This window comes from Typopeltis vanoorti, chromosome 5 (assembly GCF_054136105.1).
Source record: "Typopeltis vanoorti isolate ZY-2024b chromosome 5, IOZ_Tvanoo_1.0, whole genome shotgun sequence".
NCBI lineage: Eukaryota > Metazoa > Arthropoda > Arachnida > Uropygi > Thelyphonidae > Typopeltis > Typopeltis vanoorti.
Genome location: NC_143553.1, coordinates 76,436,488 through 76,454,187, shown reverse-complemented (window position 1 = coordinate 76,454,187; position 17,700 = coordinate 76,436,488). Strand labels below are relative to the sequence as shown.

Genomic DNA, 17,700 nt, shown 5'->3' with positions numbered 1-17,700 from the left:
TGAACTTTATAGAGGCATGTATATAATACTTCACTGTTATCCTCCTCATCAAATTTCTGAGATATACCTTTTTTTTGGGGGGGAGGGTACAGGACACTACGATACCACTACATAAAAAGTTTACATTTAAACTAGCTTCCTATTGACAACTTCCCTCCAAATTATTATTTAATGACACCTCCAAGGAGTCCAAAGACTCCTCGAGGGATGGCACCTACTCAATAACTCTGTCTCCATCACATAAATCATCCACATCTATTAGGACTGTAATACTGTCAGATCTTATATTTAATCTTCTAAGGTTCTTTTTTCTGTATCAATCCACCTATATATTGTTCTTCCTCTGGATCTTTTTTTTTTTTTTTATCATCCTGGTAACAAATACTTGTTTCATTAACCTCTGCTCTCACTCTGTTTAAGAGTCCATGCTTACTCTTACAACTCTCATATAGAAGCAGGCTTTCAAAAATGCTTGAAAACATATACAGCATTTATTGACCTCACAGCTGCATATGACACTGTGGAGGCAAGGCTTGCTTCATATAATACAATGCAAAAAGTTGTACTGTCTTCTTAACAACTGCCTCACCACTTGCACCTGCCAAGTTTTCACAAAGGATGTAGCAAGCCAGCCCAACAGATTGAATAATGGTCTCCCCCAAGCTCTGTTCTGGCCCTGCTCTTCAATATGTACATTACTCTACTGTCTCCAGAAAGTTCACCTATGCCAATGACTTGGCAACAGCAACTCAAGATCGATTATTAAAAGTGACAGAGGATATATTAACAAGAGATCTAGGTATGCGAATTACCTTTTTAGGAACTGGAGATTATGGCCAAACCTAAATAAAACAGAGGTGTCTAGTTTTCACCTCTATCATAAACAGGCCCATGAGAAACTCAGAATTGAGTTGAATGGTCAAATACTAAAGTACAACCCAAACCCTAAATAATCATATGTAAAAATAAGTCTCATTGTCAAATTCTTCATTTTGATGTTGCCCGCATCACTTCATATCAAGAACGTTATCTTTGTGTTTAGTTTTGAATACTAAAGCTTCTACTATAAATTCAAGATGCCAAGAAATTATTTTCTTGGTTTAATCCTGTATCCAAGTGTAAGCAAACAAAGTTTGAACATGAAGCAATTTCACAACTGGGCAACTTGTATAACCAAGTGGACAAACTTTCAACATCTATCTCTAATCCACAGTATTTTAGTAATAAGGTGTGACACCTTTTAGCTACTTGTATATGAAAATATGACTTCTGCATCACTATATCACTTCAATTTTGGTATCACTTCTGGGTCTGGCTCCCAATGATGAGACCTCAATAAAGGTCGAAACTGGTCTGGATAGTGACCCTTCCCATAATGCATAGCATTATACATGTCTCTAAGGATATGTGCTTTGCATTGTGGGATACTAAGGCAAGCAATATAAAGTCATTAGCCTCTATATATGAGTTGCCGAGTTATGAAGTTCATGCTCAAACAAGCTTTGCTTGCATATACTTGGATAAAGGATTAAACCAAGAATATAATTTCTTGGCATCTTTAATTTATAGTATAACCAGGCAGAAAAATTTTCAACATATAGCTTCTACTGCCTTTCCCTGATAATCATTGCCTGAATAATTTGTTACACAGAAGAATCTCAGCTTTGTAGTCTTTGTTTTGGTAAGATAACACCAATTGTATCAACCTGGTAGTTCCACTCCCTTTCTATTGATACTTCTTAAATTGATGGTGCCTGTCTTGAATTCTGCTGATGATGGGTTGGAGTTTATTATCTGACAGAACCTTCATTCTCATGTCATGGAAACCCAAATGTTTCAAAATGTTATTCCATGGAACAACATTTAGAAAACACTGTCCTATGCAATATTTCCTCTATATACCTGACAGGTTCCTTTAATCAATTTATGTCTCATTCATATTGCTTCTTCTATTCCTGTTTGCTAAGCTCTGCACAACACATTCCCTTAATGTGCCATCAAATTCAACAGTGTTTTTAGTTTGTATGATTTAAGAACCATAAATAATTCCAAAAAACATTAACTGTAACATCATGAAATCTGCAAGGCTTAATTATTAATTATTTATTAAAGGAAATCCAAAAGTGACCTGTTTTTTAAGAGTAGTCACTTGATCCTTTAAAATAATGCTGTCTCTTTGAAATTCTGTATTTTCTTGATCTCTTATCCTAAGCTTTTCTTCTTTTTGTTCCAATCTCTTTTCTAAAAGTACCAACCTTTGTTGTTCACGAGATTTTTGCCGCTGTTCTTCAGATACCTTTAAAAAAAGAAAATTGCCTTTATTCTCATAGGAACATGTATTTGTGCATATATCGTAAAATATATACTTTATTATTTAATAACAAGGCATTTTCTGGTAATGAATTTTCCAGAAGATAATTTAAAATTCCAATGCACATGTTACCAGAGGTCAGTTACATTTGATGCTGTAAACATATATGTTATACTTACAAGTTCAAAGCAACACAGAGTAACATAATAATAAAACACAATCAGATATGCTTCTCTTCATGCAGTTTGCATCATAATACTGTGAAGTGCTTCATGAATTGACTCTGTATAACCAAATTACATGTTTGTCAATTTCAGATTGTGTTAGTCATGTTATTTCACATGTACCAATTTTCATAGTTACTGCATTATATCTAAATGGCACTGAAAAGTCTGGTTGGTTGTATATGTCATGAAAAGATGAAAGAAGATATTTGAGTTTCAAGGTGTGACACCAAGTGGAAATCCATATATTATGTATAAAATACACAGACACACACACACACAGGAATAATAATTGCCATTTGAATTTTTCAAAACTAGTTTTCAACATGGATAATTTGTATGAAACTATTACAAGCTTAGGAAAAGAAGGAGTAGCCATAGCATTCAACACAAAATACGACGCTAATCTTCTTGAATGGCAGTCAGTCTCAAGTAGGGTAATGTGGGCAAATATAAGAATGGGGAACTGGACAATGAGACTTATTTGTGCCTATGGTCCCACAGAAGGTTCTACTAAGGTAGAAGTGGAGGAATTTTTTGAGGCTTTAGAAAAAGCAACTGACACAATGAAAAAAGAAAAGTTGGTCCTTGTTGGGGATCTAAATAGCAGAGTAGGAAATGATTGTGAGACATACAAAAATATTTTGGGAAAATTTGGAGAAAAGAGCAAAGTTAATAATAATGGCAAATATCTGTTGGATTTCTGCTCAGGACATGGACTGGTTATTACTAACACCATGTTCCAACATAAAAATGTGCACAAATTCACATTGAGAGAAGAGGCTAGGAATAAGAAAAGTCTCATTGACTATGTTATTGTTGATAATGATATTTTCTCCCTGGTGCAGGACACCAGAGTGTACAGAGGATTTGAAATTGGAAGTGATCACTATTTAGTCTTGAGCAGGATAAAACTGAATTTCATATTGAAAAGAATAACATGTAAGAAAGTTTTAAAGCGAATAAAAGTTGAGCAGCTCTCAGATGTGAACTGTAGACTAAAATACAGAAAGATTATTGAAGGGAAAATGAAAGAGTTTGAGAACAGGAATCAAACCTTGGAGATTCAGTGGCAAACTCTGAAGAAAACATTGATTGATTCTGCCAGAGAGGCATGTGGTGAGGTTATCTGTAAGGATAAAAAAATCAGAACTCCCTGGTGGACACAGGAAGTTAAAGTGGCAGTGAAGGAAAAGAAGAAAGCATACCAAAAATTCCTGTCAAATAAGTCAGCTTGTGCTCTTAGAGAATATAGAGACAAATGCAAGAATACTAAATACTGTGTAAAACTCATGGGAGGACTTTGGCAAGAATATAGAAAATAAATATCAAGAAGGTGGCAAAATATTCTGGAGGTTGTTGAAGAAGCTTAAGAATGGAGGAAAGAGTGCTGTAAAAGGAATTAGAGATGATAAAGGTGACATGAAAACGGGAGAAAAAGATATCCTTGAGGTATGGAGTAATTACTTTGAAAAACTGCTAAATGAAACAAGCAGTGATGACAGCACAGTGGTAAAAAACACTGTCCAGGCATGCAGTCAGGAATACATATCCATACTAGAAGTAGAAAAAGCCATCAAAGGCTTGAAATGTGGAAAGGCAGCAGAAGTAGATGATATTCGACCAGAAATGCTGAAGTATGGTGGTATAAGAGTCTTACAGTGGCTGCACTGCATAGTTTAGAAAGCCTGGACAGAGGGACGAATTCCCGATGACTGGAGTAGAGCTCTCATAGTACCCATATATAAAAAGGGAAATAAAACTGAATGTGAGAATTACAGAGGTATTTCGCTACTGAGTGTTCCTGGCAAGATCCATGCAAGTATACTTGAGAAATGGTTGAGAAGAATTGTGGAAGAAAAGCTTGGTGAAGAACAAGCTGGATTCAGGCCAAATAGAGGCTGTCAGGATCAGATCTTCACTTTATGACAAATAGTCAAGAAAGCATGGAATATAACAAAGATCTGTATTTAAGTTTTGTCGATTTGGAAAAGGCATATGACAAGGTGCCGAGAGAGAAGCTATTCAATACGCTGCAGTTATATGGTGTCAATGGGGCATTATATCAAGCAATACTTAGTCTTTATTTGAGTTGTAAGTCAGCAGTTAGAATTGAAGGAAGTACAGGAAGATGGTTTAATGTTAAATCTGGTGTGAGACAAGGATGTACATTATCCCCTCTGTTATTCATTATCTATATGGATCACATTATGAAGGAAAGTGGTATTAAACATGATATCAAAATTGGAGATGTTAATGTCAGCTCTTTGCTTTATGCAGATGATGTTATACTTCTAAATAAATCTGCTACAAGTCTGCAAGATTCTCTTACTAAATTGAATAGCTATTGTAATAGATATGGTATGAAGATCACAATAAAAAGACAAAGACATTGAAAACAGGCAGAATCATTGAAAATGTCAACTGTGTTGTGAATGGAGAACCTGTGGAACAGTAAAACATTTCAGCTATTTAGCCACGATTTTTACTGAAGATGGTAAATTAAATATAGAAATAGACAACAGAATCAGTAAAGCTGGTATGGTGGGAAGTCAATTGAATAAATGCATATGGAATAAGAGAGAAATTAGTCGGAACACTAAATTAGCTGTGTACAAGACAGTGTTCAAGCCAGTTTTAACTTATGGATCTGAGAGCTGGGTCAGAAGTAAAACACTTGACCAAAGACTAGAGACCACAGATATGAGAGTCCCAAGAAAGATTATAGGCGTGAACAGATGGCATCAATGGCAATATCATATTAAAAACGAGGAGATTAGGAAAGAACTTGACATTGTCAGCATCCAGGAACGCGTTAGCAGAGCTAATCTCAGGTGGTATGGTCACTTAAACAGAATGGGCGAGGAACGATTAGCAAAACAAGTGTTCTCTGCCAGGTTGGCAGCAAAACGGCCCAGAGGAAGACCAAGATGTAGGTGGATTGATACAGTACAAAGTGCTTTAGATGATAGAAATATAAGATCTGATAATGTTGAAGTCTTGACAAGTAACAGACTGATTTGGAGGAAAATTGTAGATAGGAAATTAATAATGATGTCGTTTTTTTCAAGTAGTACTATCATATCCTGTACACCCCTTGAGGGTACATGGCAGGAATTTGATGATGATGATGATGATATAGGCAGAAAAAAGGTTGGAGATTTCAGTGAATGCCAGCAATTTATTCTGATTAATTTATTCTTATGGATAGTCTTTGGATGCTTCTTAGAGAACCAGAGAGACAAGGATAGAGTAAAACAGGATACATATATTTCCCAACATATAATAATTGTTTCAGCGATGTATTCATTGAAAATGTTTGGATCAGAATCCCAATATGTAGAAGAACCATTGTTTTCCATAACTTAAATTTAAAAAAAAGCATATTACAGTGAGAGAAAACTGAATCTATTAACTAAAAATAATTAACAAAAGATATTTTGCTTTGAGTATCACAATGCACTGTCAGTGCAAGGGCTAAGATAACAATGTGAAATTCAAATATAGTTGATTATAGCTGCATGCTTAACAAAGGTAATCTTTAAAATGTGTATAATGGGTTAAAACTATAACAATATTAGAACAATATAATTTTTTTGTAATGCTTTTAAATGTTTTCTGTCTCACAATTCCTAAATAGTGTTGTAGTTTTAATTTAATGTATGTGAATTTGCGCTTGAAAGATAATCAATGTTTAGCACACAGCTTTCAGTTAAATTTCTCGTGGTTTGCTTAGTTCTTGCACTGACAACTCAAAGTGAAATATCTGTCAAGTATTCTCAGTTAAATGTTCAGTTCACTCACTCTAGTTTGTGTTTCTTTCTTTCTAAAGCTTGGGTCAGAAGGCTGAAAATAATATTCAATCAAGGAAATGTCAAATAGAAATCAAGATAAACCTTCTCAATATTCTTATAATGCCAAACAGCATTAGCAATAAGTTTGTTCTGAATTGTCTACGTACAGATCAATATGTATAGTATACTTAGAAGGATTACTGTGAAAAAGAGATCAAGAGTGTTTGGAGATTCATTAGTCATCTGGTGTCCTGGCAGGCATGTGAATAGTTTTAGATCATGGTAATAGCAAATGTCAGCATCTCTACCTGTTGGATCAATGTATTTGGAAAAGATGGCCACCTGAAGTCATTAGTATTAAAATCTTCAAGGAAGATGATTTCACTATTAGAAAATCATGATGATTTAAAAAAAATACTAGAATTAAGTTAGTTTAATGACTAAATGATGTTTGTATACAAAGATTTCATTGTATGTCTTGAATAGCATTATTGATTAAAAGAATAAAGAAGTAAACATTCTGAAGTAACATGACATGTTACTTCAGAATGTAACATGTCATGTTAAAAGTAACATGTGTTTAAACAATGTCTATCTTCTAGATGCCATGCATGTATGTGACTAAGCATGCACAGTAAAGAATCACCTCCTTTTGTCAGTTACCATCTTTAAGAGAACTCATGCATAATGCATTTCTGCAAATGGCTTGTATGTATTAAATTGCAAATATTTCTATGTATTAAAAAAGAGGAAATAAAAACATGTTCACAAGTTGAATATACTCAACTTGATACATATATTATTCCTCCACAGTATCATCAAGACTATTAACTAAAGTCCATGTTATGATTATAGCCATCTCTAGATGGCTATAATCATAACACGAAAAAAAATCATTGATAAGTTGAGGCATACTTCTTCTGTGCAGCAATATCTCTATTTAGTTTGCTACAATAGATCTGTTTTGCTTGCATGCAGCATAGTCTGTGGAAGGGGAGTATTTTTCATTATTAAGTGTCATTCCAATTGTCTTTAATTACAATAATTGTAGCCAAATATAGTACAAAGACCTGTAAAATATATCTGTACTGCATTTAGTAATAATTTAAGATATGCAGATGATACAACCCTCACAGATCTGGAGCATTTGATTCTATTGGTTGAGAGGGAAAGTAACAAAGTTGGGATTAATTTAAACATCAGCAAAACAAAAGTGATGGCTTCTGGCAATTTAAATAAATTTATTTTTATTTTATTCATGTGGGGTTCCCCCATTCCTCGACTACCCCTTAGGACTGGTTGGGCTGTCCTAATGAGGGATACTATACCCTATGACTGTAGCCTGTGTGTTCATGGGCCAGTTTGCCTGCTTGCAGGATGAAAAACTCCAGATAAACTGGGGGGGGGGGGACCTGCTGTCCATGCCCAAGACTGGCTAACTTGGCTATGGCTGAGAAAGATCCTTAAACTCCTCACATTATTGACGAGAATTGAACCTAGGACACTCCATCCCCAGGCATATGGTTTCAAAGCACGTAGCCACTAGGCTAACCGCATGGACAAATAAATTTATAATAGAGAGAGAGAGAGATAAAATAGGGATCGTTGAAAGTCATGATTTACTGGGGTCCAGAATTAGAAATGATGGTAAATTTTCTTCATCTTCTTTCACTACGCATTATTCCCACTTCCTATGCAGGGTCCGCATGTTACTTAGATGCGACTTCTTGTTAGTACTACTCCCAACCGACCTGTTGCCTGGTCTGCCGCTGGGGGGGGAATATATTTTTGACTGTAAGGTGTATGTTCACGGGGCCTGTTTGCCTGCTTGCGGGATGAAAAACACCAGATAAACTGGCAGAAAAAACTCTACTACCTGAGCCCAAGACCGGCTAACTTGACTATGCCTGAGGAAGATCCTCAAATTACTCACGTCTATGACGGGAATCGAACCTGGGGCACTCCTTCCCCAGGCATATGGTTGCGAAGCGCAGAGCCACTAGGCTAACCGCACGGTTAAATTATGGTAAATGTGAAGATGAAATAAAAAGAATAGTCATGGGGGGGGAAATGCAATGTTAAACCTGACAAAAATTATGAAAGATAAAGGTGCGAGTAAGATCACACAGGTTAGAATTGTCAAACAAATGGTATTTCCAATAGCAATGTATGGATATGAAAGCTGGATTATTACGAAGAAAGCCAGAAAGTGAATTGATTCATTTGAATTATGGGCATGGAGGAGACTATTAAGAATCCCACAGACTGCAAGAATGACCAATAAGGTTTTAGAGAGTATAAAGACAGACTACTCCTTGGGGGGGCGATGATCACTAAACAGAAGTTAATGTACTTTGGACATATTATGTGAGCAGATGAATCATTGGAAAAGGCAGTTTTGTTGGGGAAAATTGTTAGGGAATGAGAAGAAGAGGAAGACCATAAAAAAGTTGAATGGGCAACATCAAAAAACTTACCACATTGAACTCACAATTGCTGAAAGAAAGGACAAGAGGCTGAGTGAGATCACCTGAGTCAGAAATGACTGCATGGCACATAACATATATACATATAATGTATTTAGTTATACAATAAAACTACTTTTTTTTTTCTTGCTTCTGCAGTATAGTGTCTGCTGATGGAATGTTTTTTAAATTATCACAGTATAATTATTATTATTATTATTATTACATAATACCTCCAGGGAGTCCAAAGACTCATCGAGGGAGGACACCAACTCTACAACTCTCCATCTCCACCAACCCGCAACTACCTTCATTATCTACACCAATGCTATCTACTGCCGACTACCACCACTAGTATTTTCACAATCACAAACATCCATGCTCACAGTGGGATTCGAACCCACAGCCTTCTGGCTGGAGAGCGGATACGCTAATCACTTGGCCAACCAGGCATTCCAGTTTTTGGAAACAACAGATGTAGTCAAATTGATGTATTCCTGAATAAAAACAAATATGCCTATATATTATAAAAATTGGTTAAACTACAACAAAATACTAGCATATGTGAGATATCTATTATTGACAAGACAGAACAGCAGCTGACAAAAAAAGAGTATTGAATATAGGATTTACAAAACGGGAGATAATTCCAATGATGATTGGAAATTATTTATGTATCCTCGTACTGTGTAAAAAGTGGATACTAATCCTCCGTAAACAAAAGAAAATTCTTAGAAAACCAAGCGAAATATAAATAAAACAGAAAAATAAACATAAAAAGCACAACACATCTTACAAGATGATTTGTTGCTCCATCAACCTGTATTCCTGCCATACCTCGTTGTAACATTATTGTAAGCTCTGCAATTTTGAGATGATCTTGCCCATTTTTGATTAATTAAAATATAACTAATTTGTAATCTTGTTCCATTTAAGTGTTCCCAGGTCCATTTTGTGCAGATAATTGCTCTGTTAAGTGAGAAGATTATGTACATTGCATAGTTCAGTTAGACGATCACAACAATAGGTCATCCCTGGAAGTTGGATAAAAGTGCAGTCAGCAAAGGTGTGTGTGTGGACTAGATTTTTCACCTGGAGAGTGATGAATGAATGGAATGAGTCAGTTGTGAGTGCTTTGTTAATAGTTTCAAGGAGAGATACGATAGATATTATGCTGATAGTTTGGGTCTCCCACGCTGAGTCTTAGGACCCCCAAGGAGGTGCATGTGTAATAATAAAAGATATCCAAATAATAATAATAAAAGATAAAACAACATGGGATGTAATATTCCTTAACTTAAAAAAGATATCCATTTTCATCTGTTGTATTGTGGTGTGTGAAAGATTCTATAATTTTTGTGATTCCTGAAACATCTGATCCTATTTGTGCATTGAAATCTCTGCCTATGATGTGGAGATTGGGTGTTTGAACAAAGTCTAAGAGTTGATTATAGAACACATTCTTGGAGTTTTCATTTGAAGTCTTAGTGGGTGCATAGGTATAAGCTATCATTGCTTTTGGATTCGAGTTGAAAGTCATAGCCTGTCTCAGGAATGAGATGAGAAGTATGAAATATGAGATTAGGCAAATGGAGGAGATGAATGCAAGGCGAATCAGAGTAGGAGTGGGAGAGAGTTATGGGAATGATAGAAAACAAGAGAATAGAAACAGTAGAAGAGAGGAAATAAGAGAGAGTTATAAGAATGATAGAAGAGGAGAGAATAGAAGACAGGGAATGAGAGAGAGTTATGGGAATGATAGAAGAGGAGAGAATGGAAGCAGTCAGAGAGAGAGGGAATGAGAAGAATGTGAGGGAGAGCTGGAACCAGGGATAGAGTGATGCCAGGACAGCAGGTAAGTAGGGGAACACAGAGAAAAACGGTTAGAGGAGACAGAGAGTGAGGAATGCAGGTGAGCAGTCACAGAATGGAGTGGTAAGAGGTATGGAGACTTGATGATCCATGGTGTGCAAGATAGAATGCCAGAGGAGTGTTTGCCTGGAGGAATGATAGAAAGTATGGCTATAGCAATTAAGGCACGAATGACTTGAGAGGCAGTGTAAATTGGGTGATGAGAGATCTGAGATTCATGCTTGAGACTGTACAAAAGAAAACACAGAGAGGAAAGATTGTGTGTGTGTGTGTGTGTGTGTGTGTGTGTGTGTGTGTGTGTGTGTGTGTGTGTGTGTGTGCACTCGATTCACTTCTGCTCGATTCATTGCATACTCGATTGGAGGAGCTGTACTGGAGGAAGTAGGGGAGAGAAGAGATCTGGGATGATGATTGATAGAAAATTGAAATTCAGGGAACATATTGCAAAAGTTCTGAAAGTAACCCAGAGGATTGCTGCAATACTGAGAAGGACACTGATCTGCAAAGATAAAAGAGTTATCATTCCATTGTATACCCTGATCAGACCACACTTAGACTATTGTTTTCAAGTTTGGTCCCCAGGATTTGAAGGGGATAAATTAACTGTGGAAAGGGTACAGAGGCAGATAACAAAGATGGTTTCAGGACTGTACAATGTTAGTTATGAGGATCGGCTTAGGGAATGTGGATTGCAGAGTTTGGTAGATAGAAGAAGGAGAGGTGATATGATCGAGGAGTAGTTTCTTTGCATGGAGAGTGGTTGAACCATGGAATGCATTGCCTGGGATGGGATGGAGAGCAAGACAATGCATTCCATGCATTGTCTTGCTCTCACCACCGAGGAGTGGTGAGAGCAAGAACGGTCAATGAGTTCAAGGAGTGGTATGATAGACTTTGTGTTTCCTAGGAAAGACCTCCCACGATGAGTCTTTTGACTCCATGGAGGCTTGAATAATAATAATTATTATTATTATCTATTGGAGACAGATCCTTTTAATGATTAGGATTCTGATTCCTGAATTACCAGATTTATCTGCAGACGTATAGATGAAAGTCCATTTTGCAGTTTAATGTAACTTTATTCCATTCAAAATCTGTTCTCCACCTGGTTTCTTGGATGATGACTGCATCAAGGTTTGCTGACTTTGCTCTGGTGCAAAATTCATGAAATTTTCCACATTTCAAGAGGGTACCAACATTGTAAGTAAATATAGTGAGTGCATTTCTCCAGAGTTGATGTGTTGAGTGCCTACTTCTTCTGCTTTAGCTCGTGAGCTTCCTCGAAAGCTTTCACTAACAATCTTCATAACTTCTCTTTGAGAAATACAAATAGCAGTTGAACTAAATTATTTTTCTTTTGCAATCAGCAAAACTCCACATATCAGGTGATTGGCCCTGACATGCTTCACTAGCCATGTTAGCCTATTGAAAGTATACCCACCAGAAGGTGAGTATACTTTCAGTAGGCTAATATGGTTAAAACCCAAGCCATACCAACTTGCAGGTATGGCTTGGGTTTTAACCACACACACACATCCAATTTAAGATCCTGAAAATTAAAAGTTTTTACTTCTGTGACATATGTTACATAGGACATCAGGAGAAATCTGAATTTGGATGAAAGAACACAAGTCAGGCCTGGCTTTTCATACAACAAAGGGAAAACACAAATTAACTAGCAACTAGCAAAAATGCTATTAGTGTTCAATGGCTATATTCAAGAAAGGAAATTTCAAAGAACCCATAGAAATGATCTGGATGTTCAACTCATTGCAATAAACACCAAGGCATTGCCCTAAACCAGCCATGGCCCACCTTCATGAAACAACTTAATTTTAGAGAATTAAGCTAAACTTTCCAAATCAATAATGAAGTATGCATGTAGGTAACATGATGCTTATTTCTTTTTTTTAATGTTACATTCTGTTAACTTTCATGAGAATATAACACCTCTTGTGCAAACATTTTCTTGAAGAAGCACATTACTTTATAAGAGAAATTAGTTGAGTCAAAAATTATGGTAAGACTAGAAATCTTATTACCACAGAAACTTACTGATATCATTCTTCTGGCTTCTTACTTTTCCTCCAATTCTTGCATCAGTGATCTTGGTAAACATTTCCCAACAACTCCAAACATGAGATAATGAGATTCCTGCTAACAGGTTGGGAGTGCTTTGTCTGAGAAGGAGTTCAAGGAGAAGTATGATAGGTTAAAGTGTGAATAATGATTACAACTGGCCTCCCACTAAATAATAACTATCTGTTTTCTGCTAATGAGTAGCATATGGAAATTCAGTGATTCAAGGTGAAGATTAAAAGCACTATGAGAATGTCAGATTCTCAATCTGAAAAATGATTTAAAATTGTCTATATAGTTTTAGCTATTTCCTCAATGAAGCATGCTGAGACTTTCATATAGAAAGTAAATTCAGTAAGTGATGAAACTGTTGATATGCTTTTAGTAATTTGAAATGCTATAAGAGATAAAATGGAAAATTTGACACATAAATATAAATGAAGTATTAACAAAAAATGTAATTGCACTGAAACCTGTTGTAAAGTGTTTAGCTCCAATCAGTTCAAAATAGGACTGTTTTTTTAATCCTTGATGGACGTTATTGAATGGAGCATGTACCCTTGATTTTATTCATCGGTTTCCAAAAGAGAGTATCAGCACTTTAAATTCTCTGGTACCAAATATTTTATGTAACCAAGTTAACATCCAATGAATATTAGGCTTTATTAAGGAATAAACACCTAGAAAACACCTAAGTATGAAGCAAATAGAAAAAAATAATAATATTTAAAATAAACATATACCATTATTGTTTTACAAATGATCAATGCACAGCAATTCATATTGTGTGTGTTACTCAGACATTCACAATAACATTTTCCCAGATTTTGAGCATAGATAGGCTATCATTGAGATTGGGACAATAAAGAAGAATTTCAATAGTTTCTTTAAAAATATGTTTGAATTTGTAGATGCTTCTGTGTAGCAACCATCATTCCAAAGGACCCTGTGGATAGTATTACACAGGACTGCAATGGAAAAGTTGTCTGAGAAGTAATAATTGATTCTTATAGAATCCTTTCTTTCATGCTTAAACGGTGATCAGAATACATTATCATGTTAGAGCCAAACTTTAGTTTAATATAAACCAAAATGAACACTCGACGTGTCAACCTTCATATCAAGGTCATCATCTGGAGCATATATATATAAACACAGAGAAACAAGCTGCACTACAATCTATATGGTTTACTAAAGTTACTGACCAACTGTTACAACAATTATTGGCCTGACCTCTGGTGAAAAAAAAAAACCTTTACTACATCAAAGCTAGAGTCCTATTATTATTATTATTATCTATTAGGTTACAAAATTAAATTGGGCTGGAGAGCAACATGTTTATATATATATATATATATCATCATTAGTGTTCTGTCTCTTGACAGGTCCAATGATATAACTCAGCAGATTCTCTTCCCCCAATTTCCTGTCTCTTGCTTCCTCCTTCATTTCCTGATATCTTCTTGTTCCCATTATATCATCAAGCATCATTAGTTGCTTTCCTTCAATTTTCCCTTCTATCATTCTTTTCAGCAGGATGTCTCCTCTTAATACATGTCCTATCCAGTTATGCTTTCTTCTTCTTATGGTCTTTAGTAAATTCCTTTCTTCTTCTTCTTCATTGGTGATTTTTTCGGTCCACTTTATTTTCTCCGTAACCACATTTCAAATGCCTCCAACATTTTAGCTTCTTATTTATATATATATATATATATATACAAGTCCTATATATATATATATATATATATATACATATATAATATATATATATATATACATATATATATATACAAGTCCTAATATGTTTTTTAATTTTATAGGTGGTTTAAAAGTGGCATTAAGACTATAATGGTGTAGGATTCTATTGATTTTTTCTGATAACCCTTTAATGTATGGGATGACTATGGTTTTACTGTAATCTATATTCTTTTTTGATGAAGTTTTATTTATAACTTTATTAATAGTTATATATATATATATATATATATATATATATATATATATATATATATATATATATATATATATATAACTATGTGATTATACATATAAATTTCAACCAATTGGTATGGAATTGTTTCCAATAAAAGCTGAAAATTGCTCAAAGTCCTAAAGTATGCTAGATACTAAGTAGGTGCTGAATATGTGACATCCAAATTCTTGGAATTTTTATGCCACCATTATTATTGAGATTAGGGTGGTTAATCAGAATTTCACAGGCTTATTTAAATTTTCTTTCATACTAGGGTTTTGTATGATGTACAGAGCAGGTAATTTTCCAAACAATTTGGTGTAGGGTGTTGAGAGCGTGATCTGAGAGGCCTGCTTCACCAAAATTGTTATATTTGATGTGTCTTTTGTGTTCTTTTTTTACATATAGGGATTGTGCGTCCAATTTCACTAATATAAGGTAAGTTACAGGTGCAGTAGATGCAATAAACTTCAGGATGTGTCAATGGGAGGAGAGGATCCTTAGAGGAGTTGAATATGTTTTTTAATTTTATAGGTGGTTTAAAAGTGGCATTAAGACTATAATGGTGTAGGATTCTACTGATTTTTTCTGATAACCCTTTAATGTATGGGATGACTATGGTTTTACTGTAATCTATATTCTTTTTTGATGAAGTTTTATTTATAACTTTATTAATAGCATTTTTGTTATAGCCATTATTTATAAATGTGTTGCTAATAATCTTTAATTCTTGTTTAAGAGCTTGCTGATTAGAGTAAATTGTTATAGATCTGTTTTTAAGGGTGTTAATGAAGCCTAATTTTTGTGATGGGTGGTGATATGAGTTAGCATGTATATACTGGCCAGTATGTGTCGGTTTGAGGTAAACTGTGAAGGATAGACTGCCTGAGGGAAGACGCATGACCAGTCTATCCAGGAACGGGAGCGAGTTCTGATTTTCAATTTCGATAACAAATTGTATGCATTTATATTGTTTGTTCAGGTGGCTAAGGAATGTGTTTAACGTTTGTCGACCATGCGGCCAGATAACAAAAATATCGTCAATGTATCTAAGCCACACTGTAGGTTTTAGAGTAAAGGAATCAAGCACTTTGCTCAAAAGCTTCCATATAAAAGTTAGCAATTGGGGGGGGGGTAGTGGGGAGCCCATGGCTGTACCTTCTTTTTGTAGGTAAATTTATTTTGCCACATGAAGTAACCGGAACGTAGTACGTGGACAAAGAGGGCCGTAATGTCGGGCAGAAATTTGTTCTGTAGGAGAAGAATTGTGTCATCTTTATATATATATATATATAAATATATATATATATAAATATATAATATATATATATATATATTATATATATATATTATATATATACATATATATATTATATATATATATATATATATATATTATATATATACATATATATATTATATATATATATATATTATATATATTATATATATATATTATATATATACATATATATATTATATATATATATATATATATAAACATGTTGCTCTCCAGCCCAATTTAATTTTGTAACCTAATAGATAATAATAATAATAGGACTCTAACTCTGATGTAGTAAAGTTTTTTTTTCTTTTTCACCAGAGGTCAGGCCAATAATTGTTGTAATGGTTGGTCAGTAACTTTAGCAAACCATGTAGATTGTAGTGCAGCTTGTTTCTCTCTATATATATGTATGCTCCAGTTGATGACCTTGATATGAAGGTCGAAACATCGAGTTCATTTTGGTTTATATTAAACTAAAGTTTTGTTCTAGCACGGTAGTTGTCTCCATAATTTTCCATAATGATTTTTATAGAATTTTAGGTGCTGAGTTCAAAAAAAAATAGTAAAAAAATTCCATCACCCACCAATTTCACCCAATTTCTAATTTTATCATTAGTATTAGCAGTATTTGGATTAAAATTCGGCACATTGGTATTTATTTTCATTCTCCTTTATTTACAGCTAATTAGTTGTGTAAGTGCTTTTTTGAAGTGCCTTTTAATGGTAAATAAAGAAATTTCCATGAAACTTCTCATTCTTAAGATAGGAGAGGGAGGGAGGGAGGAATGCAGATAAAAGTGCGGCTGGCTCCACTTTGAATCTGATTCGCTGAGATCACGGATGACTTTCCTGTTGTCACAGACACTTACATTTTCTTGTGTGATTCTTTAGTTAAACTTTAGTCATTGACTACTAAGGTTATCGTATTTCTGAAAGTTTTCACCTGAACTTTTTTTTTTCACAGACCGATTTAAACGACTTGGTCAGAGATTTGGGTTTTCCTAAGAAATCTGCAGAACTTCCGGGCTCGAGACTAAACGAAAAGAATTTGTTAGCCCCTGGCACTTCTTTTTCATAGTTTAGATATAGAGAAATTAATTTTCTTCCTTACTTTTCAGAGGAGGGTGATTTAGTTTACTGTAGTGATATTCTTGGACTAATAAGCAAATTCAACATAAAATATGAAGTCATCGATTGGAGGTTGTTTATCGATTCCTCAAAAAGAAGCCTCAAAGCTGTGCTTCTCCATAATTACAATAAGTATGCTTCAGTACCAGTAGCACATTCCGTGCATTTGAAAGAATGATACGAAAATTTAGCCTCCATTCTCAATGATCATGGATGGACAGTTTGCGGTGATCATAAAGTCATATCTATGATTTTGGGACAACAAAGAGGATACACCAAATACTCATGCTTTTTGTGCGAGTGGGACAGCTGAGATGGAGAGCAACATTGGATCAAGAATGAATGGCCAGAAAGAGTCATTAGAACCTGGAAGTAAAAATATGTTACACAAAACTTTGGTTGCTCAGGAAAAAATCCTTTTACCCCTGCTTCACATAAAGCTGGGATTGATGAAGCAATTTGTCAAGGCTTTGTCGAATGAAGGAGAGTGTTTTAAATACATCTGCGCAAAATTTCTGGGATTATCTACAGCAAAATTGAAATAAGGTATTTTTATCATAAGTTTCTGGA

General features: G+C 34.8%; 1 protein-coding gene across 2 annotated transcripts in view; it reads right to left on the bottom strand.

Moving 5' to 3' along the window:
• Window positions 1-17,700, bottom strand: part of LOC150106553 (uncharacterized) — a 197,162-nt gene that overhangs the window by 15,016 nt on the left and 164,446 nt on the right. The window contains exon 10 of one of the 2 annotated variants that reach the window (XM_090392527.1): window positions 2,129-2,296. The exons of the other annotated variant lie outside the window; for it this stretch is intronic. Coding sequence (XP_090248653.1) covers window positions 2,129-2,296 — 168 coding nt within the window. The remainder of the gene's footprint in view (window positions 1-2,128; window positions 2,297-17,700) is intronic. 2 annotated transcript variants of the gene reach the window in all.